We start from the raw sequence: 27560 nt of genomic DNA, 5'->3' as shown, positions 1-27560 counted from the left end.
GCCACTGCGCCCAGCCCACATCATAGGTATTTTACTCAGAAATGAATTTCTAATTGTCATAAAACTATATGTTAGGAAGCTATTGAAATTTAATTTTTCTTTTAATCATTGCATACATTGTTTACCATTGACACGCTGGCTGCTAGCTCAGTTAACTTCATAACTAAAGTATGTGTTGGTAATCAGCTTCTCTTACTAATGGACTGATACATTTTGCTTGCACAGGGATTTTGCTTATGTAGCAAGAGATAAAGATACAAGAATTTTGAAATGTCATGTATTTCGATGTGACACACCAGCAAAAGCCATCGCCACAAGTCTCCACGAGATCTGCTCCAAGGTAAGGCGGGTCAGGGCAGTATGGGCCGCCTCTCTCTTTTTTTCTTGCTGCATAAAGGGATGTGGAAGGGCGGGGGAGTGGGCACATCAACCTGCAGTTGAGCTCAGGGAGGAGTAGGCAGATTGTTCAGCCAGAGTCATTAAAGTATTCTTGCTGCGGGGCAGGCATCGCTCTAAGTAACACTCCATCTACACAAAATGAATAGAACCATAGTCCCTCCCACCGCCTGGAAACATATATATATGTGTGTGTTCAGCCAAGTCATTAAAGTATTTTTGCTGCGGGGCAGGCATCGCTCTAAGTAGCACTCCATCTACACAAAATGGATAGAATCATAGTCCCTCCCACAGCCTGGAAATGTATATATCTCAAGTAGGCAAAACAGTGGCAGAGATACGTACACCCCAGAAAACTGGGAAAAGGAGTCAAAGCGGATTTTCCAGGGGCAGGGCCATCTGACCTGAGAGTGAATGTGGGTAGAGAAAAAGGCTACAGGAAAGGAGGTGGCAAGAAACCATCCAGGGTTTCTGCAAATGCAGGGAGCTGGGGATTGTCGTTAACACACACCGACTTCCTGAGCACACACAGTGGCTCGTAGAAGCTCCCTGTCCAGCTGGGAGGCAAGACTGTGGTCTCATGCTAGTGAGGGTCCTGCTTCCTTAACCAGTCACAGCCTCAGAATGAGAACAGTCTGGCGTCACCAGCCTAGCCTCCGCCTCCCACCAGCATAACAGCCCCCTTGCAGACATCCCCCCACCCTCTGCCCTACACACCCATGGACTCCCACAGATGGAGTCTCTTACTTTTCAGGAGGAGGTTCTATTACCAAGCAGCTCTGGCTGTTACAGATTTCTTCTTTATGTTGACCCGAAATCTTCCTCTTGGAACTTCCAGGTACTGACTGGAGATCTGCCATCTGTAGCAGCAGAGAAAGGTCCCCCCATTCTCTTTGGTGGCCAGCTCCTCAGACACTTGAAGCCTTGCTGTGTTTCACCATGTGTTATGTGTTTTAGAGGCGCTGGACAAGCATCTGTCATTGAGTCTTCTTGCCCCTGACTTCCTCCCTCTCCAGATCCACCACCCCCGTCTCTGCAGCCACTTTTGGGTCACATGGCTATTCCAGGTCCCTAACCATTGTCTTCTGGGCACACTCTGGTTGGATCCCCCAGATGAACACAGTATTCCAAAAGTGAGCAGAGATCAGACCAGGGCAAGGGGCTGCTCTGTCCTTTGACCGCCAAGGATACACTATTGTGGAGCTCGATGTTCTTGGCAACCACATCACCCCCTGATTTCTCTTCACATGGTGGCAGCTGAACCCCCAAGACACTGGCACAAGCTTCTTTCAGCCAGCCCTTTCCATGCCCCAGACTTGGTTAATTTCTTGAATTTAGATGCAGAATTTTGCCATCCCCTCTGTTGAATGTCACCTTTCTGATTCAGGCTGACATCATAACCCAGCCTCACTCCCACAATTCCTCCTGAGCCGTCAAGACCCAACCCAGGCCAGGGGTTGGCCCAGCCTGTTAACCGAGCAGGAGGTCCAAGCCATGGTGCCTGAGGGAGGGACAGGGGCAGGGAGCTGTCCCCAGCCTCAGAATGAAAGAGTGCCCCCGTCTGCTGCTCTGAATCCCACGATGGGGACGTGCAGGATGGGCACTGATCTTGAGATCACCACGTTTATTCCCGCCCATGTTCACATTCTTGCATTGATGAGACGGGGGTGTTGCTGCCGTTTGCAGCATTGCGGCCTGCTCCCTGGATTTCATTTCTCATTCATTCATGCAACACATAGAATGGAATGCCATTTATGTGCCAGGCACTCTCAAAGGCACTGGGGAGAGGGCAATGACCAAAACAGAAAAAAAAAAGTCCTTGCCCTTATGGAGCTTATATTCTGGCATAAAGCCCTCAGAACATGGCCTGGCACAGAATAAGTATGCAGGAAACGCTTGATTTTATTCTTGTCGGCAGCCCTCTTGCTCGCTGCCCTGGGCACGGATCTGGAGATAGGCAGAGTGGAGGTCTGCGATGGAAATGACTTTCACTCCACTTGGAATGGAAAACTTAGTCTGGGAATGAAGATCGGAGTTACTTTTGGGGTCACTAAAGGGTGGGCTTCTTTCAGTCCCTAAACCCACAGCACTGTATGTAACTGGTGGAGAACAGGAGTATAAAGTGCTTTACTCTTGAGTAAAGCAGACATCAATGTCCCTTACAGAAGAGAAGCAATTTAGAGCAGTTTGAGGATAACAGCAAAAATGGCAGGTGTATTAGTTGGTTTTCACGCTGCTAATAAAGACATACCCAAGACTGGGTAATTTATAAAGAAAAAGAAGTTTAATGAACTCACAGTTCCATGTGGCTTGTGAGGCCTCACAATCATGGTGGAAGGTGAAAGGCACGTCTTACATGGCAGCAGGCAAGAGAGTATCAGAACCAAGCAAAAGGGGAAACCCCTTATCAAACCATCAGCTCTTGTAGGACTTACTCACCACCACGAGAACAGTATGGGGGAAAACTGCCCCTATGATTCAGTTATCTCCACCAGGTCCCTCCCATAACACATCGGAATTAAGGGAGTTACAATTCACGATGAGATTTGGGTGAGGACACAACCAAAGCATGTCAGCAGGGGACATTTCTGAGCACTTAATGCTGTCTAGGCCTTCCCTGTGCTTGACACACTCACTCATGTGATCCTCAGAACTACCATCTGAGACAAATACTGTTACCACCTCCGTGTGCAGTCGAGACACAGGAGATCAGGTCACTTGCCCAAGGTCAAGGTCACACAGCTAGTAAGTGGCAGAGGTGCAGTTCGAACCCATGTACTCTGTCTTCAAAGGGTGGCATTTGGAAGCACTGGAAGAAGCCATTGCTGTGGCTGGTGCTGGCCACTGTGGGCCGGCAGGGTCCATGCAAGACTAGGGAGACTTGTTTGAGTTGTTTCTAGTAGAGGTGGGAGCCTGGTGAATGGAGGAAGTCCATTCCAAGCAATCAGGAGACTGCTACTCTGAGGAATAGTTTTTCACCTATCATCCCCAGAGAAAATGAGCGGAATTCCTCAACAAAATATGTAGCCCCAGAGATACAGGGGTGGGACTTCAGGCAATAGACTAAAGCTGATCTAACTTGGAAGTGAAGTCAACCTAGACACCTTACAGGCTGGAATAGCTGAAGACATGGGGGCTTGAACCCACGCTCCAAAGCTGCACTTTTTCCCTCTTAGATTATGGCTGAACGGAAGAATGCCAAAGCGCTGGCCTGCAGCTCCTTACAGGAAAGGGCCAATGTGAACCTCGATGTCCCTTTGCAAGGTAAGTCAGTGGCACCTCATGTCTTCATTATGGCCCTGTCCCTCCTGGTCCAGGACTGAAGGCTCTCAGATGGTTCTCTGGTATTTCAAGTCTCCTTAAAGAGCACACTCAACTCAGTAAGCACAAGTTGAGCCCGCACGCTGGGTCTCACAGAGGCACAGAGTTGATTTTGCATCACTAGGGTTAGGCACAAAGCCAGGATGAGTTTTGTTGTTATTGGACAAGATTAAGGAATATTGTCTTGAGTTTTTGCGTTCGTTTTCATTTTGTTTTGTATTTTATGTTCTTTAAGAATACTGTCTTCGTATGATAATTCATGTACAACCTGGGATAAGGACCCTGGCTGGTTTAAAAACACGTGGGTTGGGCTGGTCTGAAGATAGTGAGTTACCGCAGTTGATGGTTCAGCCAGTTACAGATCGACCTCCTTGTGCTCCTCATTCTCCCCTTCCCACTAATATACTTGACTAATCTTAAAAAAAGAAAACACGGGCCAGGCGCGGTGGTTCACATCTGTAATCCCAGCACTTTGGGAGGCTGAGGCAGGTGGATTGCCTGAGCTTAGGAGTTCAAGACCAGCCTGTGCAACATGGTGAAACCCTGTCTCTACTAAAATACAAAAAATTAGCCAGGTATGGCAGCATGCACCTGTAGAATTGCTAGAACCCAGGAGATGGAAGTTGCAGCGAGCCAAGATCGCACCACTGCACTCCAGCCTGGGCAACAGAGCGAGACTCTTGTCTCTAAAAAAAAAAAAAAACGTGGGTTGATTACTGGGGGAACTCAGTTATCTTCCTATGTCTCTGATTGTGCCCTTTGAGGTTACATTTTCTCTGGGCATCAACCACACCTAATTAAATAGGACACCAAAAGCTGCTACTTTACTTAATATACATCAAAGAGACAGTAGCAGCTTTAACACATAGATGCCACTTCCTGCTTTCAAATGCATTCCTATCTTGAAAGTTGAACAGGATTTTGACAGAGCCCCAATATCTGGAGTAATGCTGCTCTTGTAGAATCGTTGTTACATTTACATCCAGAAACATAGGGCATTATGGCACAGGGCGTGTCCTGAGCATTCAGATGACGCAGAGCCACGGCTGTTGTGTACATGTGTGTTGGAACCACTGAGAAAGATGTGTTGTTTTTGTTCCCTGTAGTAGATTTTCCAACACCAAAGACTGAGCTGGTCCAGAAGTTCCACGTGCAGTACTTGGGCATGTTACCTGTAGACAAACCAGTCGGTATGTGAAATGTTTATTGTCTTTCCACTTTGCAAGTGTGCGGGAGCTCACAGGAGGCGTTCGCCCTCCGAGGAGGGTGAGGTCTGCTGTTTACTCTCACGCCTTGTCTTAAACTGTCACACTGTCACCTGCCAGAGAACATAAACGGTCCTGATCAAAAGATCAGTAGAGGGACAGGCCCTGCTGCTTTGACCTGTCATCCCCAGCATGCAGGACTTTAGCAATACAGACGTGGATTTCTTGTTTACCCAGTAGTCCAGAGCTGTGTGACCCAGGGCCGTGGAAGAGCTCCCCTGCTCTGAAACGAGGCCTCCATCTCTGAGGCCAGGGCACCTGCTTTGTGTCTTGTCAGCTGGCGGGCCAGGAGAAAGGACTGTGGAGGCTTCATGCTGTCAAGGAGTGACACAGTAGTGGCACACACAGCATTCAGCTCACATGCCAGGGGCAGAGTGTAGTTGCTGGGCTATACCAAGCCAAAAAGAGACTGGGAGATGGAGCCTTCACCAGGGCTAAAAAAGGCTGTGGAGAAATCGCAAGCCACATACACTGCCAAGGGGGCTGTAAGATGGTGCAGCTGCTTTGGAAAACAGTCTGGCATTCTTCAGAAGGTGAAACATAGTTACCTTAGACCCAGCAACTCAGTTCCTAGGCGTAGACCCAAGAGAAGTGAAAACGTTTGTGCATACAAAAACGTGTATGCAAATGTTCACAGCAGAATTATTGATGAGAGTCAAAAAGTGAAACAACCCGAATGTCCTGACAAATCAACTGACAATTAGATAAATAAGATGTGATACTTCCATATAGTGGAATTTTATTTGGCAATAAAAAGGAATGAAGGACTGAAGTGCGCTGTAGCGTGGATGAAGCCTGAAAACATGCTATGAGGGAAGTCAGTCCCAAAAGACTGCATACTGTGTGATTACGTTCATATGAAACGCCCAAAATAGGCAGAGCTCTAGCGTCAGAAAGTAGGCAAGGGTTGCCTTGGTCTAGGGGTCTGGGGAGTGGGGAGAAAATGGAGATATGACCCCTACCAGGCACGGGGTTTCTCTTTGGGGTGATGAAACTGTTCTAAAATTGATTATGGTAGGTCTAGCATGGTGGCTCACACCTGTAATCTCAGCACTTTGGGAAGCCAAGGCAGGTGGATTGCTTGAGCCCAGAAATTCAAGACCAGCCCAGGCAACATGGCAAAACCTCATCTCTACAAAAAAAATTCAAAAAATTAGCTGGGCATGGTGGCATGTAGTCCCAGCTACTCCAGAGGCCGAGGTGGGAGGATCATCTGAGCCTGGGAGGCTGAGGCTACAGCGAGCCGTGATTGTACCACTGCACTTCAGCCTGGGTGACAGAGCAACACCCTGTCTCAAAAAAAAAATGATGATGGTGATGGGTGCACTCTGTGAATGTACTAAAATCCACTGGATTGCACACTTTACATGAGTAAATTGCATGTGAATGATACCTAAATAAAGCTGTCACTCCCACCCCTATCCCCCAGAAAAACTGTGGAGACAGCTGGCAAAAGGGCCCTACTGAATGGGGGGATCCACTGTAAAGGTGCCATCAAGAGACAGTGAGGGTGGGGAGAGGCTGAAGGGCCATGGTCTGCTTAGGTAGACAGCGTCTAAGGCACCAGGTCCCCGGAGCTTCTCCTGACTCTCCTCTCCTACTGAAAAGGCTGTTATTTCTTTTTTTTCTTTTTCTTTTTTTGTTTTTTGAGACAGAGTCTCACTGATATTTGCCCAGGCTGGAGTGCAGTGGTGCGATCTCAGCTCACTGCAGCCTCCGCCTCCTGGGTTCAAGCAAGCATGTCCAGCTAATTTTTGTATTTTTAGTAGAGACAGGTTTTCACCGTGTTGGCCAGGCTGGTCTCGAACTCCTGACCTCAAATGATCCTGGCTCAGCCTCCCAAAGTGCTGAGATGACAGGCATGAGCCACTACGCCCGGCCAGAAGCTGGTATTTCATTCCTATTGAGCAAACATGAGAATGAAGTGTCCTGTCTATTAAAAAAAGATCAGTCTGGGCGTAGCTGTTATTGGTGATTTGGGCCCACATTTGAGTGTGGTAAGTGGCTTTAGGACACTTTAAATTATCCTTTTCTGTCCCCAGGAATGGACATTTTGAACAGTGCCATAGAAAATCTTATGACCTCATCCAACAAGGAGGACTGGCTGTCAGTGAACATGAACGTGGCCGATGCCACTGTGACTGTCATCAGTGAAAAGGTGAGAAGGAATCTCCAATGACATTGGCGTGTCTTATACAGTGAGTATAAGATACAGTGGTTTTCTGTGGAACTTAGGAACATAGTCAAGGCTGGAGTTGTGCATCCTTGTGATTAAGATGGCCTACCTACATTTGAAAGATTTGGCCCTTTGTCTGGGTCTAAATCTGTGCATACCTCTGTTTTCCTGTGGCCTGAGAAACTTCTCTTCTGGTGCTTCTGATTCTGTCTTCCTCATGTGCCCCAGAGAGAAGTTGTTTGCTAGAGGTGACTGTGTGACGCTAGTAGTCGCTCACTCTCAGGGCGCCAGTGTTGCCTGGGCTGTGTGATCTGGGGATGAAAAGCAGAAGATGCTTCCATTTGGGAGAGTCCTGTGACTATCAGTAGCAGAAGGAGCTATTGGTTGTCTTGAGAAGAGGCCACATTAGCCTCAGCCCAAATTATCTCAGTTTCGTGGTTGAAGAAATTGAAGCACAAAGAGGCTAAGTCATTTGCCCAACATCACACAGTTGGAAGCAATGGAATCAGGATTTAAATCCAGGCAACCTGGCCCAGACTTGTGCCCACTTTTCTATTCTGCCTCTGTGAAGCACCTGCCAGGGAAAGACCACCAGTCATCAGCCTGCTCCACAGCTGCCCGGTTCACCCTGGAGAGAGGAGCAGGGTGCTCACTGCCTGCCTCCAGCTGGCCACACTGAGCTCTCCTCACCTCTACAAGTAGGTCCCGCCGTTCCCCACACCAGCATCATCGCAAGCACCGCACCCTCCATGCTCCACCCTCTGCCTACCCGACCCTTACCCAGATCACCACCACAGCCTTCTTCCTCCTGAGAAAACTTCCCGACCTCTCACACTAGTGTACTTTGCTCATTAAACACTCCCAAGGCACTAGAGTGAATATTTAATTAGTCAAGATGTTAATGATCCAAAAGTCAACATTTTGGATATGTTTATTAATTCAAAACTTGCATATGGTTCTTGCAAAGGATGTGGTGTTCATCCCTATGAGAAAGAATTCTGAACATTTCTTTACGCTGCCTCATATGGATTCCAGATGGACACCAGTTTGCAAGAAAGAAAAGAAAAAAACAATTTGACAACTTTTTGTTGATTTCGCAGCTTTTTGTTTTATATGGTTTTAGATGGAAATGTGATTCAATGTGCTGTTTAGTTTGGGTAAGAATCACTGGACGAAGAAAGATACCGTGAATCCCTTTTTTCTGGTGCTCTGGGGGTTTACTTGGCCAAATGGGTTTTGGGCCACCAGGTGTCCTGTATTTGGGCTAGATGTAAGAAGTATGGACAGCACTGTCCCTCCCCACAGTGAACTCACAGCCACGTGGCATAATGGAGAATGGGACCCACATCACACCCCATGACAGCAGTATAGTTCAGAGCAAGAATGACCTCCAGAACAGGGTAGCCATGCAGTGATGGCCCCTTCAGACATTTGGGTAAGGTTCCGCCTTTCGAGAAAAACACAGGTCCTTGTGGAATTCGGCCTGGCTATACTTTCTGAATGCCAGTTCCTATGTGCTGCCACTCTTAAGCTTGATCCTGGGATCTCCTGACTGGATGCCGCATAATGTCTCTTGCAGAATGAAGAGGAAGTCTTAGTGGAATGTCGTGTGCGATTCCTGTCCTTCATGGGTGTTGGGAAGGATGTCCACACATTTGCCTTCATCATGGACACAGGGAACCAGCGCTTTGAGTGCCACGTTTTCTGGTGCGAGCCTAATGCTGGTAACGTGTCTGAGGCGGTGCAGGCCGCCTGCATGGTGAGTTATCCCGGTACAGGCTGTTGAGCCCTCCCGCCTCTGCTCATCTCTAATATGCCATACATTATAGCAGAATCACTCACGGAAATGAAAAAAGTCGAATCCCTAAAGTAATGCTTTACTTTATAATGCCGTCATTCCTAGGGCCAGAATCAGTTATGATAAACAGATTACATCTCCAAAGGCCAGAACTCCTGAAAGAAGTGGGGCCAGACAGAGGCTCCAATGAGTTTCATAACCACCAACTTGACGACAGTCAATCCTTGATCCCAAATCAATTTCATGTGTGAAATGTTGGTCATGTGTGAGTTGGTACTGTTTGGGTTCAATTCAGTACTTTAAAAATCAATACATTGAATGACTTTTGTTTCCAGTGATTGGTTTCTGTACACCGTTCTTATATATTTTATTTATATCTGTTAACTCAGTCCTTACGACAGCTCTTGTTAGGTAGTTGTTAGTTCTGTTTTATTTATGAGAAAATAGAGACTTTAGCGAAGTTAGAGAATGGGCCTCAGGGCTTGTCGGTAAGTGACAGAGCCGAGCCTGGATTCAGCCCCAAGCTGCCAGGTGACAAAGTCAGGGCTCTTTATACCACATGGATACTTGGAAACAAACAAGAATCCCTCATTATTCCTTCAGCACGTGTCCTTTGTGCCCCTCTTATGCCAGACACTGCAAAAGTTCTAATAAAAATGAGGGAACTGGGCCGGGGGTGGTGGCTTACGCCTGTAATCCCAACACTCTGGGAGGCTGAGGCAGGCGGATCACTTGAGGTCAGAAGTTCAAGACCAGCCTGACCAAATGGAGAAGCCCTGTCTCTACTAAAAACACAAAATTAGCCAGCGTGGTGGCGCATCCCTGTAATCCCAGCTACTTGGGAGGCTGAGGCAGGAGAATCACTTGAACCTGGGAGGCAGAGGTTGCAGTGAACCGAGATCGCGTCATTGCACTCCAGCCTGGGCAACAAGAGGGAAACCCATCTCAAAAAAAAATGAGGGAGCTATATGAGTGTGGGCACCAAAGCCTGTGGGCAGGTGTGTTCTAGCAGCAGCAGGTTGGGTGCTGGGCCTGAGTGGAAGGAGGTGCGGTCCAGATCATGGCGGGCTTATGATGATGGTGTGTGGGGGCCTGATTTTCTTCAGCAAGGATTGCTAAACTGGGGATTGAATTGATTGTATTTAGATTATTTATTTATTTATTTATTGAGATGAAGTTTTGCTTTTGTTGCCCAGGCTGGAGTGCAATGGCGCGATCTCAGCTCACTGCAACCTTTGCCTCCTGGGTTTAAGTGATTCTCCTGCCTCAGCCTCCCAAATAGCTGGGATTACAGGCGCCTGCCACCACGCCTGGCTAATTTTTTATATTTTTAGTAGAGATGGGGCTTCATCATGTTGGCCAGGCTGGTCTCAAACTCCTGACCTCAGGTGATCCACCCGCCTCAGCCTCCCAAGTGCTGGGATTACTGGCATGAGCCACCGCACCCAGCCTGTATTTAGATTTTAGAAGAGTATCCAGCAAAAAGACAACCAAGTAGAGGATAGGTTGGAGGAACAAGGCTGAGGTGGCGATCAGCCAGGAGCCCAGTTACTTTCTGCAGATGGGAGAGAAGAGGAGCGTCCACGCTAGGAGAGCAGCGTTGGGAACAAACAGGAGCAGAGGCTTTGAGAAGCACCGAGCTGCCTGGCTGGGGGAGGACTGCTGCATGTGAAGCCCCTGGGCTTCATTTAATTCGGCCTCGCACTTACGGGCTGGAATCTGGGGCATTCAGCATGACTGAGATACAGTCCTTGCATTGTAGAGCTCAGGTATAGTGGGGGAGACACAGAAACCTAAACTCTGTTACAGTGTAGAAAGTGCTGTAAATAAAAGTATGAGGATCTTCACTTTCAGCCGGGCATGGTGGCACATGCCTGTAGTCCCAGCTTCTGAGGAGGCTAAGGTGGGAGGATGGCTCAAACCCAGGAGGTCGAGGTGCAGTGAGCTATGATGACACCACTGTAGTCCAGCCTGGGTGACAGAGCGAGACCCTGTCTCAAAAAAATAAATAAGAAAAATAAGTATGAGACTGTGCTGGATTGAGAAGTAACTGGGAAGAAAAAGAAGTGGAGGCCCTAAAAGCAGATAACTTACAAAGTTTGCCAGTGAGGGGGAGCTTGAAGGGCAGCATTGGAGGGTTTGTTCATGTGTTTATTTCAGGACAGGAGAGGCCTGCCCATTTTTTATTCTTTATTTTTTTTTATTTTATTTTTTTTAAGAGATGGGATCTTGCTATATTCCCCAGGTTGGTCTTGAACTCCTCCCTGGAACGGCAGGGGAGCACCACCATGCCCAGCTAGGTTTTCTTTTGTGGAAAATGGAGGTAGATAAAGAGTCGAGGAGGCTGGGCGCAGTAGCTCACGCCTGTAATCCCAATACTTTGGGAGGCTGAGGCGGGCAGATCACTTGAGGTCAGGAGGTTGAGACCAGCCTGGCCAACATGGTGAAACCCATCTCTACCAAAAAATACAAAAATTAGCCGAGTGTGGTGGCATGTACCTGTAGTCCCAGCTACTCAGGGAGGCTGAGGTGGGAGGATGGCTTGAACTTGGGGGTGGAGGTTGCAGTGAGCTGAGATTGCACCACTGCACTTCAGCCTGGGTGAAAGAGTGAGACCCTGTCTCAAAAAAAAAAAAAAAAAAAGAGAGCCAAGGGGAGGGACTTAGCCTATGAATTAGTTAGAAAGACCTTTTACTTTGACATAGTCCAGAAGATGCTAAGAACCAAGAATGGGTGGAGCTTGGGGAAGGGAAGGGAGTTCTCGGACCGCCCCCCTCCCCACCCCATACAGCACATTGTGAGGTTATGAATGAAGGGAAAGTTTGCAGCTACTCAGGAGGCTGAGATGAGAGTACCCCTTGAGCCCAGGAGTTCAAGTCCAGCCTGGGCAACATAGAAAGGCCCTATGTCTAATAAAAATGTTAAAAGGATGAGGTGGGAGAGCAGATTGCAAAGGTGGGGCATAGAAAAGAGGCATTTGACCTTTATCATTTGAAATAGAGCAGGAAGGAGGGAGAAGGGGAGGCCTGGCGTTGAACGCTTGTTATCTGGTGTCACACTTACACCATCCTCTGTGAGAGTGGCTAACTCCCTGCAAGAACTGTGGGGCCAGGATTCTAACTCAGACACCCTGAATATGCAGGAGCAGGACTGGGGTTCAAGGGAGCAGGGACAGTAGAGGAGTCAGGTGAACCCACTGACCAGGTACAGGGAGTTGATGAGATAAAGGAGATGTGTGAAGAAAATAGAAAATGGGAGATTTCAGCCAAGCGAAAATGGATGACAACTATTTCGGTATTTCATGAAATTGAAACAGATCATAGCAGATGGTTTTAGTCATAAAATGAATGGCTTTCAGACTTAATTATATGTTTAAGTGATAACGACAATGAGTTTTATCTCTTTGGCTACAGTTGGTTTTCTGATTCTCAATTCATTTTCCCTCTTGGAAACAACTTTTACTCATTTGCTTCCTATTTTAATTGTATCACTGCAACGAGTGGACACAGCTCAGCCAATCTAGTATAAGGCATACTAGTAAAATCAAACCATTCTTCCCTCCTGCCCACTCTGAATCCAGTGTTTCTAGCTCAGGGGCTTTCTTCTTGGTTCAAATCCGCATGATTCTCCCCTGAATGATCCATATGTGAATTTATACCATGTGAATATCTATTGACACTAACGTTCTTTTGAATCTGCTTAATTTTTAGGCATATTTTACAGCTGTGTGGTATAGGCCCAACAGAAGACATTTTGGCGAAATTTAGAATAGAACAGAGAGGGATCCTTTATGAATTCCAACACTTAGGTGTGGTTTTGATTCACACTGGATGTACGTGACTACTGTTTGAAATTCCAAGTCCAGAGTCCCATGTTGCCATGTATAAATCCGTGCTTTCGATGTGTGTGGTTTGGGTTGTGATGTGGGCCTAGTAAAATACCTTACACAGAGGAGACGTGTAATCAATCATCATATTTCATGTGATTGATTTGAAAGGGGTTGTTTTGTGGCCTAAGGGGTATGATAGAACACTGTACCATATCCTTCCCCCAGAGTCTTGCTTTTTACAGGGACATCAGCCTATTCCATTACTAAAGAGCCTGTTAATATTTAAGTTGATTTTTTTTAAAAAAAGCCATGGAATGACAGTCCTTCCTTGGTATACGTGGGGCGGGGTGGGGGTGATCTAGGACCTCTGAGTATACCAAAATCCTACATATTCAGGTCCTGCAGAACCTACGCATAGGAGAAGTCTGCCCTCTGAATAATTGGGTTTTGCATACCAGGAATACTATTTTCAATCTGTGTTTGGTTGAAAAAAAAATCCTCATATAAGTGGACCTGCACAGTTCAACCTCTGTTCAAAGATCAGCTGTATTTTTTTTTTCATTATTTATTTTGAGACAGGGTTCACTCCGTCGCCCAGGCTGGAGTGCAGTGGCCACGCTCACAGCTCACTGCAGCCTTGACCTCCCAGGCTGAAGCAATCCTCCCGCCTCAGCCTCCCAAGTAGCTGGAACCACAGGCATGTGCCACAACACCTGGCTAATTTTTGTATTTTTTGTAGAGACACGGTTTCACCATGTTGCCCAGGCCGGTTTCAAACTCCTGGGCTCAAGTGATCCGCCTCCCTCAGCCTCCCAAAGTGCTAGGATTACAGGAGTGAAACACCATGACTGGCCAGGTCAACTGTATTTTAAAACGTTTGGATTAGAAAAAAAAAAATTTGATAAATTTTAACTTTTTATCTAATCTTAAAGAATTAGTTATCTTCCCATTATGCAAAACCAGGTGGACTACATTGTTATATTTCTGAAGAACAGGAATTATCCCTGGTGCCAGTGCTAATGGATTTTTAAAAATTAATCCATAAAGATTTAGACTTGTATGTACCATGTATCCTGAAATCTTAATACCTCATCTTTTTAATTAAAACAGGAAAAGGGAAGGAAACAAACATTTTTGAATGCCTTCTGTGTTGGTAGGCCTATTTCAGGCATTCCACAAGCATTACAAGTATTACTTATTTAATCATAACACCCTCTGTAAATAGTCCTTTCTTCAGCCATTTTACAGTTGAAGAAACTGAGGCTCAGAGAGATTTAATAATTCGTCTGGGGTTCACAAGTGATAGACCTTAGATTCAAACTATGCCCTTTCTACTGCGCTGTCAGCGTACCATGAGCACCTGCCTAGATTTGCACGTCTCTGATGAAAAATGTAATTAACACACTCTCTCCCAATCCCTTCTGGTTTCATTAGCTCATTGACTGTGAGGTGGATTCGCTGCGGACTATCAATATAGAGGACACGTGGAGGGTGGAAATGGATGGAAGGAAAGGGTGGCAAAAGCCAAAACCCCTTTGTTGAGCCTAATCTTTTAGGAGAATTTAAAGCACTCACATTCAGAGAAAAAGAACTCTTGGATTTATGTTTAGGAACTAGGTCGTTAACCTTTGGGAGTCAGTGTATTATGGGTCATGACTTAAAGTCATATTAAAGATGAAATAATATGTTGTTAATTACCTTAAAACACGTTTTGTTTTATTTCAGTTACGATATCAGAAGTGCTTGGTAGCCAGGCCGCCTTCTCAGAAAGTTCGACCACCTCCACCGCCAGCAGACTCAGTAACCAGAAGAGTCACAACCAATGTAAAACGAGGGGTCTTATCCCTCATTGACACTTTGAAACAGAAACGCCCTGTCACTGAAACGCCATAGCTGCACATGCAAAAGGACTCGACTATTTACCTGAAGATTGACTAGCTACACTAAAGAAAATGAACTCCGCCATCTGACCTTCCATCCAGTTGCTGATGCTTTGTCTTCAGAGAATTTACCCTTAACCAAGCAGTGTTAGACAAGCATGTTCTCTCGTCTTGCCACCATCATGTGATATGAAAAGAAGCATGAATAATTTTTTTTGCTGTAAGTTACATCATGCGCAGTGGAAGGTCTTTTTCTTATTGTAAATATTGTGAACATTACTTAACTTCACACACACACAGAGAAGAATGTGGCCACACCCCTCCTAGTGAACTAACGCTGCATCCTTGGAATGAATGATGCGTGAGTTAGTTTCACTGTCTTCTTGGCTGGACCTGTCACAAGCAACCTTTAAGTCCTACAGCACTTTGCCCTGTTTTCAACATTGGAGTAGGCACTGCATAGCAGATACCATTGAGTTGCTATAAAAATAGGATGGCGAGTTTGTGTTTTAATTTTTCATAAAATTGAACCTGTTGGTTGACAAAATTGGCTGTTGGCATCAGTATAGAAACCAACTGGCAGCTTTCCCTGACAAGCTCTTTGACACATGGACACCATTTCATGTCTACAGCTGTTTGTGCGATGTTGGAAAAAAATGAAACTTCAAAATTGATGAAAAACTAAATTCGAGGAATTAAAATCGAACAAAACATAGCCTTTCTTTTCCGATGGTTTTCAAACTGATTATTTTTAAAAGAGATTAATAAAATCATAATGCATTTGGGGTGGGACATATTTCAAACTTCTGCCTTATATTGTACGGTGCAGCTAGAGAATTATAGTTCACTATGGCCATTCTCTACATAAACATTAAGATGAAATACTCCTCATCAGCCTTTCATCCTTAGTTTGAGAATTAGCTGATATGCAATTTGAAGTTGAGGAAATATCATTGATATTTCTATCATGCACGATTATTTTAGATTTCTACCACCGTGTTATTTTTGCTAGTCCATGTGCTAGAAGTAAACGTTCTGCTGGAATTCTGCATCCAGCTCTATCCCCCTCTGATGCTTTTTGCCCAGAAAGCTGTCTGTCCATCATGTATTGTCCATGGCAACAAATTACATTAGATTGAACCTTTCCTTGATTTTATGTATTTAATATTAGAATTTGTTGGACTCAACTAGATATATTTTTAAATTTATATTTTTTCCATTTTACTTTGAAGATTTGAAATTTTCATATCCGAGCAAAGTCTACATAGGAGTAATGGACTATTTAACAAGTTTCCCAAAAATAGCATTTTCCTGCTCCTTTTTATGTAGATGAGAAACTTAGCTGTAAAGACATACAAATTTAGACTCTTGTTGACATTGTCGTTTTAAAAGGAAGTTGCTAAGGCGGTCAATCTCAGTATTAGTCTTGTTTACTTCTTTTTAATGTCAAAACTAACATTTACAACATCCAATTATAAAAGTAATGCTTTATGTTTATACACTGCTATGTACTTGTCAAAATGGTTTCCACATTCTTATCACATCTGAGCCTTACCAGGTAGAGAAGGTACTAAAAATACACTTTAGAAGTAAAAATATGAAGTACCAAGAGGCTAAACCCACTGGCCTAAGATCTCACCAAAGTTCATGAAAGAACCAGGACTAGGACCCACGGCTCCCAAAGCCCATTCTTGCTGTGTTATGCTGCCTCCATATCCGTCAGGAAGAGCCTTTCCAGAATGACTCTGGGCATATACTAAGAAGAGCAGGTATGGAAAGATCTATTGTCAGGCAATCTTAGAATTCCCTACACGAGTGGGAGAAAGATGTCCAAATTCCTTACGCAGTGGTATTCATGATGGTGCCATTGCCCTATCTAAGTCCAGGACTGTTTTCCTACAGCGTGCCTCAAAAGTGTTGTAGAGGGCAGGATTCTACATTCACAGCCTGTTCCATCTACGAGATTTTCCAGATGCTACTTGTGGTAGAGACATTCCTAACTCATGGTACTTAGCCACCAGAGATCATGATGGAATGAGTGGGTGGCTTTTCTGCCTGCCATTCCCTCAGAATTCATGAGGGGTGGGGGACAGGGGGACCAGAATTGTCTTAGCACCCCAATGTTATGACAAAACTATGCTACTTTAGAAACGCAATCTGTTTTTCACCAATTTATATACTACTGATCTGAAGTAACCAGTGCCATCATAAGAAATTACTGCATTAAGAAAATCCTTGCTGTGCCCTTTGAAAAGCTGTTCAGAAATCATTTACAGTGATCTTTCATCTCGGTCTCTGTAGTGAAACATTTTAGTGTGATAAATTTCAAAATTCTAAACAAATTACCCACTTTTATATTGGAAATCTCTACCAGAACTCCCTCTTCATTTTTTAAGGCATACATTTGCTTGTTTTCAAGATCAAGAATTCTGAGCTAGCTTTAAGTAGCAAACTGATTTATATATGCAATTATAGGATGCATTAAGATGAATGATAGCCTTTACATATTGAAAACTTTGCAGACGTTTTGTTTTGAAAATGGCATTGTATAGTAAATGCAAGTTAATTTTGTAAAATTATGTTAAAGAGTATGTTCAGACACTTTCTGCCATGGCCAAAAAGTATGTATGAAAGTATGTGTGTATTTGTTTGTGAAAGGATGCCAATGTTTTACCTGATATCTTTGTGACACTTCAGTTATCTATGCATTCTTTAGATCTGTGATTCGGTAAACAGGCAGCCATGTTCACGATGCCTTGTATGTCTTACCATATTTTTAATTAACCTGTTAAATACAGCTTAAAATATTTTTATTTTATTTATTCTATTTTTACTGAAATATACTGCATTATTGTGTTAATGTATTATCTTTCCTGGATATTATCTCCCAGTGTATCCAGATCTAAGTAATCTCAGTGAACTACACATTGCCTAAAAAGTGGTTTTGTAATGATTTGTAGTCACATTTCTATTGGGATATGTAGAAGAAAAGGCAAAATGCTTAAAGTTCCTTTTATTTTTTAAAAGCAGCTAGATAGACACAGACTTGCCAACTCATACATCTGCTCCTTGGCAACATCAAGGGGAACGACTAGCCAACATGCCTATGGCTAAAAACTTTCCTTTGCAGACTAAAGCACTGCTTGGTGCTTCGTTTTTCTACCCTTCACAACATGTGTGATTTCATCTAAGAGATATATACATGTACACATGCCCTTTGTTTCCATCTGGATACAAGATCACTCATAGCTAATTAGGACCATTGTTTTTTGTTCACCTGTCTTGTTGCATGAAGGGACATTAGACCCATTTCCATTAAAATAAGTTCTTGGTGATAAACTGTGGCACTGCTACTTCTTTTTAAATCCACTTTATGATTTCAAGATGGACACTTGTAAGATGACTCGACACAAGGCCATTGCCTGGAAGCCCCAGAGCTTTCCTCCGTTTGTATGGCCCGTTCATGTCCCAGGCATTGCAACACAAACTCAAGATTTCACCACAACATGACAGCATTTTCCTAACTGATATTAGCACAATTTAACTAATAAGCCCCTTCGCTCTCTAGTTGGCCAGGCTTAACCTAATACACATCCAACGTGTGCCACACGGCCAGTAGAAAGTTTAACTTCAGCTTCAGGGCAAAGATACCCACTCACACCGTGTCAACGCAAGCAGTAGTTCCTGGCCTCCAGAGCAGCTTACTTCCCCTGAAAGAACGCTTGGTTTTCCTTTATGCCCTTTTCCTGTTGACCACTTTTACACATTTAAATGTAATTTGTTGTGAGAATAAATTTAGCTGCATAAAACGTTTGGCTCATTTATCTGACATCTTAGTCACATATACAAGGAATAGAAATAGAAGCTCAGTGTCTCTAGTTATTTTTAAATTATTCTTACCTCAGACTTCTTAGAAATCACTTTAGTAATGGAGCATTTTGCTTTGATTAGTTACTACATATTTCTGCCTGGTAAGAAGAACTAGGAAGTAACTTCAAATTTTGAGTAATCCCCCTGTACTTATTTGGTGATCAGGAAGGCCAGCTGGCCTTCCGGACATAGAAGCCTGTTTAGTCACCACCTCGAGTCTTTTGTAAGCGGTCTTGCTAGGATTGTGATATTTTAGCACGAAGAAGTTTATCACTTCCTTTAAGAACCTGACATCAAAGAATAAAGAATAGAGGTGTACACACACTAAATCCAAAATGAAAGGTAACTAGACAAATCAGTTGAATCTGGTTTAGCTTAACTGTTAGGCGCAGGAAGGCAGATAAACAATTTAAAGTATGTCCCCGCTTTTTGTTCATCTTGCACTTCCACAGCGGTTTCTCTCTAGGCAGTAACGAAGAAAATTTCATTATGGTTTCAGGCATTATATGGTGGTAAATAATTTCAGATTAAAAATATAAGTTTGCTATTGGAGTATCTGAATACTAGCAATTTCATTATTTAGAATTTTGCAGCACTTTTATCTAAAGTCCAAGAATGTAAAATGCCAGATGAAACATGTCAGTGTAATCAATATTCTCCTTCGTTAGAATTCCCTCATATTGCTTTTTTTTTTTTTCTTTTTCAGACAGAGTCTTACTCTGGCCTAGGCTGGAGTGCAGTGGTGTAATTTCAGCTCACCACAACCTCCACCTCCCGAGTTCAAGCAATTCTCGTGCCTCAGCCTCCTGAGTAGCTGGGATTACAGGCATGCACCGCCACGCCCGGCCAATTTGTATATTTTTAGTAGAGACAGGGTTTTGCCACGTTGGCCAGGCTGGTCTCGAACTCCTGACCTCAGGTGATCCGCCCGCCCCAACCTCCCAAAGTATGTGAGCCACCATGTCCGGCCTCATATTGCTTTTATCCAAAATTCTTTTCCCTTTTCACTCTACCAAAGTATTTAAATAATTGATCCTGTCCTTCATAGAAGATTCTCAGAGAAGAAAACTGCAGTGTAATTAATGAATGGTTTAATTCAGAATCTTCATATACTTCTAAAGAGAAAAATAATTTAGTGCCAAATGTATGTTAGGAGATAATCAATGTAAGTGGCAACAAATTGTGACTTCACATGCTACTGTAGAGATCAGAAAATTATCCTAAACTATTCCATAACAATGAGACAACATCACAGAAAATACACTTGAAAATAAAAATCTCAGACCAGCTACTTCCAGACAATGGAATACTTTTCAGTCTGGTATGGGGGAGGGCCCGAAAAGGATAAGGGATTCTTATGATATACAATGGGATTCTTTACTGAACAGTGTTAAATTAAGCTGCAGCGCCTTCCTTGAGGCATGGACTACCCTAACCAGATAGAAATCTGGGTGGGATAACAGGATGAGCCACACGCTATAATTTAAGGGCAAGGAGATAGTGTTTGATTTTCAAAATCAGCAAAATAAGCTGAGCACTTTATATCTTTCTGTACAAGAGTGATAACATGAAGAATTCTTTAGGGATTTAAAATACAATAAGCCTGGTTTAAATATAAAAAGTCTTGTTTCCTTTCTTCATTGACACTTTTTTTTTTTTTTTTTTGAGGCAAGGTCTCACTCTGCTTCCCAGGCTGGAGTGCAGTGGGGCAATCTTGGCTCACTGCAACCTGCACCTTCTGGACTCAAGAGATCCTCGTACCTCAGCCTCCTAAGTAGCTGGGACTACAGGCGTGTCCCACCACACCCAGCTAATTTTTGTATTTTTTGTACAGATGGGGTTTTGGGGTTTCTCCATGTTGTCCAGGCTTGTCTGGAACTCTGGTGCTCAAGTGGTGTGCCCACCTCAGCCTCCCAAACTGCTGAGATTACAGATGTGAGCCACTGCACCCAGCCCACTGACACGTTTTACTGATAAATGTAAATCTAAGCTAAAATAAAAATAATGTATTACCGCTATAATACAATTCACCATTCTCTTTTCTCACTTCAAGTAAGAAAGTAAAAATAGAATATCAGAGCTGAAGTAGACCTAAGTATTCATCTTGAAGAAGATAATATTCTAAAAATCATGCCACCTGAATTGAGCATTTAGAAATTTACATAACATTTCCATACAACTGAATTGCAAAAATAAAACTTTAAATTCAAACTTTATGAATATGTCTATGAATGTTTTTAAATAATAAGATATATAGTTGTATCTTATTCTATTTAATGACAATTTCTGTTGCCATGATGAAAAATCAGTAGACCCAGAAATGATAATCATACCAATTCTTGGTAGGCAATTGAGAATACATTCAAGATGAATCAACATTTAATATAATTAACATAGTGCTACAATATATTTAATTGTGCCTCAGAAATGATTTACCAAAGTTTGATTCCTATGTGCTATTTGAAATGACTGACTTGTAGATTTTGTTGTATCCCCTGATCTTAGAATCAGAAATTTGTGGGTTTCTTCAACAATAGGTATCGCTTGCATTCAACAGTTTTGCCTCTTCTTCAGAATTATTAATATTTAGATGGAAATTTGCTCACAGTCTTTTGTAACAGTGCTTGACATAGAGGAAGGGAGAGATGATTGTGTCCAGTCTGCTCAGGATCCCGGAAGCTCCCCCAGTGAGAGACACCTCACTGTAAAAGGAACTCTGAGCTACACACACCTGGCTGGCACTTGGGAACTTCCTGCGCTTCCTACTTAAACTCAACCTCAGTCACGTTACAAAAACTCATGTTCATTCCCTGTTCAAAGAACAACTTGATATTTAAGAAAAAATCACCCTTGATGGTGACTGAGAAAGTCACGACTACAACCGCATGGATGCTGAAGAGCAGTCAGCTGGCGGGAGAGGCCAGGATCGTTTGCCTGTTTGGCTTTCTAATGAGCTACCTGCTGAAGGGAGGCAGTGTTTCCTTCCCTGCAGGGGAAACTTGGCAGCTTTAAGTCCAGCCTGAAAGTTCACAGGAGTGAGATAAGTTCTGACCGCTGATACTGAGTCTCCAACTGGATCCTCTCAGAGCAGCAGTGATTGGCTGAAGTCTCTGAATTCTGCTTTGCTGACTCCTACATTATTGTTTCTCACTTGTCTGAATTCTCTGAAAGTAATATCACACTTAGAAGATCCCTAGGTGACGAAAAGAATGAATATCTTGTGTAGAGATGTAGAATCTTCAGAGAAATACTAGACTTTGAAAAAAAATCAACTGCTCTTTGGCCCCTATAAAAAACACAAGACAATCAAAGCCATTGCCGAGGAGGCCTGAGTAGGGAGGAAGGTGTGTCATCTTTAGGCTTTTCCTCTTTTCTGGATAGTGAGTGTGTGGGAAGGCAGGTGGGCACAAGTGCCTTGGGTGCAACCCAACGACAGTACAAATGTTGAGTTGGCATCCGAGATCTGATCCCTTGGGGACTTGAAAATGGCATAAAGACTGGAGGCAGAACAATCTCGATGGGTTTCAGAGCAACCATTCTGTCTTCTGGCCGAGGTCTTAAGAAGTGTGTCTGCCGTTCACGCGGTCTGGAGGGACAAGTGTTCTTCACAAATGTAGGCACTGCAGGATGGGGGGCCAGCTTGTTGGGTTTTCTGGTCTGTGAGGAAGCCCCCACTTGAGCAGTATTTTTCTGGGGAAGAGGTGGTTTTGTTACAGTCTCTGATAGATTAGCACTGGCTTTAGTTTCTCGATTCAGGAACTCAGCAATTTTCATTTGGATGCCATTATCAGTAGTGGCACCTTTTGTCAATGATGTTTTTGATTTTTTCTTCTTCTTCTCCCGTTTTGATGATTTACCCAACTCAATCCCATCCAGCAGACCCTTGGCTGCAGCTCGGGCCAAAACATCATTCACAGACACTGTCTCAGAAGGGTCCCGCTGCAATTAAAGAAGCATTTACTAAATGTGGGAGTTAGCTATTATTGTGTCTCCTGCAAATATTTATCAATGTATCAGTAAAAATAAAAAGACTCTCTTTATTATACTAAAAGAAATAAGAAATAGTTTTTAGGCCTTAGTCCCCAAATCTCATAAGCCTCAGCAAATGCCTTTTTTAAAAAAACAAAAAACAAAAAACTTAAACTTCCCCATTTATGAACCTGATACCTGATAGAAAAAAAGAATCACACAGATTTTTTTTTTTTTTTTTTTTTTTTTTTTTGAGATGGAGTCTCGCTTTGTCGCCCAGGCTGGTGCGATCTCAGCTCACTGCAACCTCCACCTCCCAAGTTCAAGCAGTTCTCCTGCCTCAGCCTTCTGAGTAGATGGGAGTATAGGCATGTGCCACCACACCCAGCTGATTTTTGTATTTTAGTAGAGATGGAGTGAACCATGTTGGCCAGGCTGGTCTCGAACTCCTGACCTCAGGTGATCCACCCACGTCAGCCTCCCAAAGTGCTGGGCTTACAGGCGTGAGCCCCCACGCCTGGCTGCTTATTTCTTACATATGAGGGAAGATGCACTAGATGTTACAAAATGCTTGGGGAGGTGGGGGTGGCAGCCAGGCAGAAGAGGAACACTCGGGGGAAGTATAAAGAACAGGGCTGGCCGGGTGCGGTGGTTCACACCTGTAATCCCAGCACTTTGGGAGGCCGAGGCAGGTGGATCATGAAGTCGAGTTCAAGACCAGCCTGGCCAAGATGGTGAAACCCCGTCTCTACTAAAAATAAAAAAAATTAGCCGGGCATGGTGGTGGGCGCCTGTAATCCCAGCTACTAGGTTGAGGCTGAGTCAGAGAATTGCTTGAACCTGGGAGGCGGAGGTTGCAGTGAGCCGAGATCACGCCACTGCACTCCAGCCTGGGCTACAGAGCAAGACTCCGTCTCAAAAAAAAAAAAAAAAGAACAGGGCTTATTTGCCAATTCTTGTTCCTGCCCTTCAGCTGAAATGTGTTTGTGAAATGCAAACACATCTTTACAGAATGTGCACAGTTCCTGGCTTCCTCTTATGAGGCTTTGTAGTTTATTAATTCCAAAGTATGACATGGATTAGGATTTTTTTTCCTTACCTCCCTTGTTAAAATAGAAAGAAAACAACCATTGGTAATTTCAGATGGTTCCATTCTGAAAAATTTATCAGTAGACAATCGAATTTCCTTTAAGGAGCACAGTGGAAGAACAGGAGGACTAAGCCTGCAGCAGACAGGAACAAGCATTCAGCAGTTAGAATGGCTTCTTTGCCAAGAGAGGAAGAAAGTAAATTACACTACATTTTTTTCTAGTATACTTTACCAAACGTTTAAACAGAAATTCCAATCAAGAGCACAATTCTGAAGCAGCCTTTCCCTAAATACTATTATAAGTTAAAAGCTCTAATATTTTATATTCATAATTTATTATAAATCCCAGATTCTCCATCTTTAACCAACTATGCCAAGAATAACAAATGTTCAACAAACTAAAAACTGACCTTCCCAAAGTCACTAATATGTTAGTAAAAGCTTTCCATTATCAAAGCAGGTAAATATGTACATTAATCACAGTTATCCAAAATGTCCTATATTTCTACCATTTTCAAAATACAAAGGAGAAAACATTTTCTTTTGGTTACTTTTTGCACAATTACAATATAAAAATATAGCCTATCACTTTAATTACATTATTCTTCCCAGTCACTTTTTGAGGATTAATAGATGAGTTACACAGTGTTCAAGAAAGTACATAACAAAGACTTTGTGTCAGAAAAATCTCAAATCATAAATAGATTTAAAATGAAAATTTAAGTTTTTATGTTTAATATGAATTTATCATTTCTTAGTAAGTGGTTCATCATGAATAATAAATGATTCTATTTCCAGGCTTATATTATTAAAATATATTTAATAATAAGTTAAAGCAATTAAACACTATTCCACATGAGTTAAAGTATCAGGAAATCTTTTATTAATCATTGTGTCCTGGCCAGGTGCCGTGGCTCACGCCTGTAATCCCAGCACTTTGGGAGGCCGAGGCAGGCGAATCACTTGAGGCCAGGGGTTCGAGACCAGCCTGGCCAACATGGTGAAACCCCGTCTCTGCTAAAAATGCAAAAATTAGCCGGGTGTGGTGGCAGACTCCTGTAATCCCAGCTACTCGGGAGGCTGAGGCAAGAGAATTGCTTGAACCTGAGAGGTTCAAGCCAAGATTGCACCATTGCACTCTGGCCTGGGCGACAAGAGTGAAATTCTGGCTCAAAAAAACAAAAATTAGCCAGGCGTGGTGGCAGGTGCCTTTAATCTCAGCTACTTGGGAGTCTGAGGCAGGAGGATCACTTGAACCCGGGAGGTGGTGGTTGCAATTAGCTGAGATCACACCACTGTACTCCAGCCTGGGTGACAGAGCAAGACTCCATCTCAAAATAATAATAATAGTGTCCATGTGACACAGCTACAAGCCAAAGAACAGCAAGGACAGCCAGCAACCACCACAAGCTGGGAGAGCGCAGGGGACAGGCCTCTCCAGCATAGGCCCCAGGAGGAATCCAACCGGCCAGCACCTTGCCAATGCCTTGGTTTAGGACTCCCAGCCTCCGGAACTATGAGAGAATAAATGTTTGTTATTATAAGCCACCAAGTTTGGAGGAATTTCTTTCAGCAGCCCAGGAAACTAACACACATGACAAACAGGATTTTGCAGATGTAGGATAGGTCCCACGTTAGTTACCCCAAAGATAGGGATATTATCTGGGTGGATCTGACCTAATCACATGACCTTTGAAATCAGGGTCTAGAGGTCAGACATGGAAGAAGTCAGAGATTCAAAACACAAGATGCTATGACAGCTACTGCAGGTGCACAGATTGGGGAACTCGGGACAAGGAAATAAAGTGGCCTCTAGGAGTGGAAAGCAGTCAAGTGACAGCAGCAAGGAGACGAGGACCTCAGTCCCGCAAACACAAGCGTGGATTTGGAAGTAGACTGTTCCCAGAGCCTTCAGAGACTTCAGCCTAGCTCATATCCTGAGCAGAGAACCTGGCTGTGCCATGCCAGACATATCTGACTTATGTGAACTAAGTAATATATGTTTTTAGCCACGAAGTTTGAGGTAATTTCTTAAAAAGAAAACAAACACACAATGGCTCACACTTGGTGAGGAAGCAATGCCAGGCTGCAGATGGCAAGCAGTGGAAGAAGGAACAAGAGGACAGAGAAGTGAGCTCGCTGCCATGGATAACACTATTAAGGCTGGAAAACCCACCAGAAGGCTATGTTGAGAGGAGGGTCCCAAAAGTACACCCACTATCAAGCAGCAAGGAATGGCCTGGTGAGAGGGGCACCACAGCACTGAGAGGTTTGGTAGTGGTTTTCCTCTGCAGGCCGGGGCTGACAGTAGGGGATGCAGTGACACAACTGGGCTCATTGACAGCAATGAAAATAATAGGATCCTGAAACAATAGAGACCAGGTGAGCAAATTAACCACCAGAAGCCAGGCATGTGCAGATACTGATGACCATAATGAGTACTAAGACCAGAGAAGCATGTACTCTGGTGCGTGCACACTAAGACCTCTCATGCACTGCTCACCTTCGTGCCCTCCACTCTTACTAGGTAACAGAAAATCAAAACACAGAACACAACCTAGACCTCAAGCTCAAAGACTGTTCACTATTAGAAAATGTAATTTTCTAATAGAAAATTAGAAAATGTAATTACTAAATGTAATTCACTACCATGTTAAAATGTCAGATGAGAAATAATATCTGATCATATCATTAAATGCTGCAAAGGCTTTTCATAAAACTAGGCATCCATTAGTGATTTTTTTTTTTTTTTTTGAGATGGAGTCTTGCTCTGTCACCCAGGCTGGAGTGCAATGGCGTGATCTCGGCTCACTGCAACCTCCGCCTCCTAGTTCAAGCGATTCTCCTGCCTCAGCCTACCAAGTAGCTGGGATTACAGGCGCCTGACACCACGCCTGGCTAATTTTTTTATTTTTAGTAGGGACGGGGTTTCGCCACATTGGCCAGGCTGGTCTTGAACTCCTGACCTTAGGTGATCCGCCCACCTCGGCCTCCCAAACTGCTGGGATTACAGGCGTGAGCCACCGTGCCTGGCCCCATTAGTGATTTTGAAAACCTCTTATTGTGCTATTGGCTTAAGTATAGACATATAAATCAACGGATAGAATGAGAATAGAATGAGAGTCCAGAAATAAGCCCACGCATCTATGATTAGTGGGTTTTCTATTTTCTTTCTTTTTGTTTTAGACAGGCTTTTGCTCTGTCTCCCAATCACAGCTCACTACAGCCTTGACCTCCTGAGTAGCTAGGACTACAGGTAGGCACCACCACACCTGGCTGATTTTTTGTGGAGATGGGGTCTCTCTATGTTGCCCAGGCTGGGATTAACTAACTGATTTTCAACAAGGGTGCCAAGACCATTCAATAGGGGAGAATAATCTTTTCCACAAGTGTTGCTGGGAGAACTGGATGGCCACACGCAAAGAAGGAATTTGGACTCCTAACTCTTATCATATACAAAAGTTAATGGTGATTGTTGTACAACTTCATGAATGTATTAATATTTTAAGGCACTGAATTGTACACTTTAAAATGGTGAATTGCATAGTATGTGAATTACATCTCAAAAAGCTTATTAAAATAGAAATAGTTACCTATACTTGATGTATATCTATAACATAATATAAACATACACATGAAAAAATGCTCATCATCACTGGCCATCAGAGAAATGCAAATCAAAACCACAATGAGATACCATATGACACCAGTTAGAATGGCAATCATTAAAAAGTCAGGAAACAACAGGTGCTGGAGAGGATGTGGAGAAATAGGAACACTTTTACACTGTTGGTGGGACTGTAAACTAGTTCAACCATTGTGGAAGTCAGTGTGGCGATTCCTCAGGGATCTAGAACTAGAAATACCATTTGACCCAGCCATCCCATTACTGGGTATATACCCAAAGGACTATAAATCATGCTGCTATAAAGACACATGCACACGTATGTTTATTGCAGCACTATT

General features: G+C 43.6%; 2 protein-coding genes across 29 annotated transcripts in view; one reads left to right on the top strand and one right to left on the bottom strand.

Annotated features, from left to right (window-relative positions):
• APBB2 (amyloid beta precursor protein binding family B member 2) overlaps positions 1 to 18474 on the top strand; it is a 398493-nt gene extending 380019 nt beyond the window's left edge. For 25 of the 26 annotated variants that reach the window (XM_063705242.1, XM_063705243.1, XM_055384848.2 and 22 more), the window contains 6 exons: positions 226 to 340; positions 3573 to 3660; positions 4824 to 4907; positions 7025 to 7140; positions 8738 to 8917; positions 14511 to 18474. In XM_063705242.1, coding sequence (XP_063561312.1) covers positions 226 to 340; positions 3573 to 3660; positions 4824 to 4907; positions 7025 to 7140; positions 8738 to 8917; positions 14511 to 14678 — 751 coding nt within the window. In that variant the 3' untranslated portion in view covers positions 14679 to 18474. The remainder of the gene's footprint in view (positions 1 to 225; positions 341 to 3572; positions 3661 to 4823; positions 4908 to 7024; positions 7141 to 8737; positions 8918 to 14510) is intronic. The other variant, XM_063705239.1, reaches the window with a different exon arrangement.
• The window catches only part of NSUN7 (NOP2/Sun RNA methyltransferase family member 7), a 63658-nt gene continuing 53536 nt past the window's right edge, over positions 17439 to 27560 (bottom strand). For 2 of the 3 annotated variants that reach the window (XM_055384851.2, XM_055384852.2), the window contains 2 exons: positions 23604 to 23727; positions 17439 to 22474 (listed from right to left, as the gene is read on the bottom strand). In XM_055384851.2, coding sequence (XP_055240826.1) covers positions 21842 to 22474; positions 23604 to 23727 — 757 coding nt within the window. In that variant the 3' untranslated portion in view covers positions 17439 to 21841. The remainder of the gene's footprint in view (positions 22475 to 23603; positions 23728 to 27560) is intronic. The other variant, XM_019025264.4, reaches the window with a different exon arrangement.

This window comes from Gorilla gorilla, chromosome 3 (assembly GCF_029281585.2).
Source record: "Gorilla gorilla gorilla isolate KB3781 chromosome 3, NHGRI_mGorGor1-v2.1_pri, whole genome shotgun sequence".
NCBI classification, from domain to species: domain Eukaryota; kingdom Metazoa; phylum Chordata; class Mammalia; order Primates; family Hominidae; genus Gorilla; species Gorilla gorilla.
The sequence above is the reverse complement of the archived record's forward strand: the minus strand, read 5'-3'. Positions and strand labels throughout refer to the sequence as shown.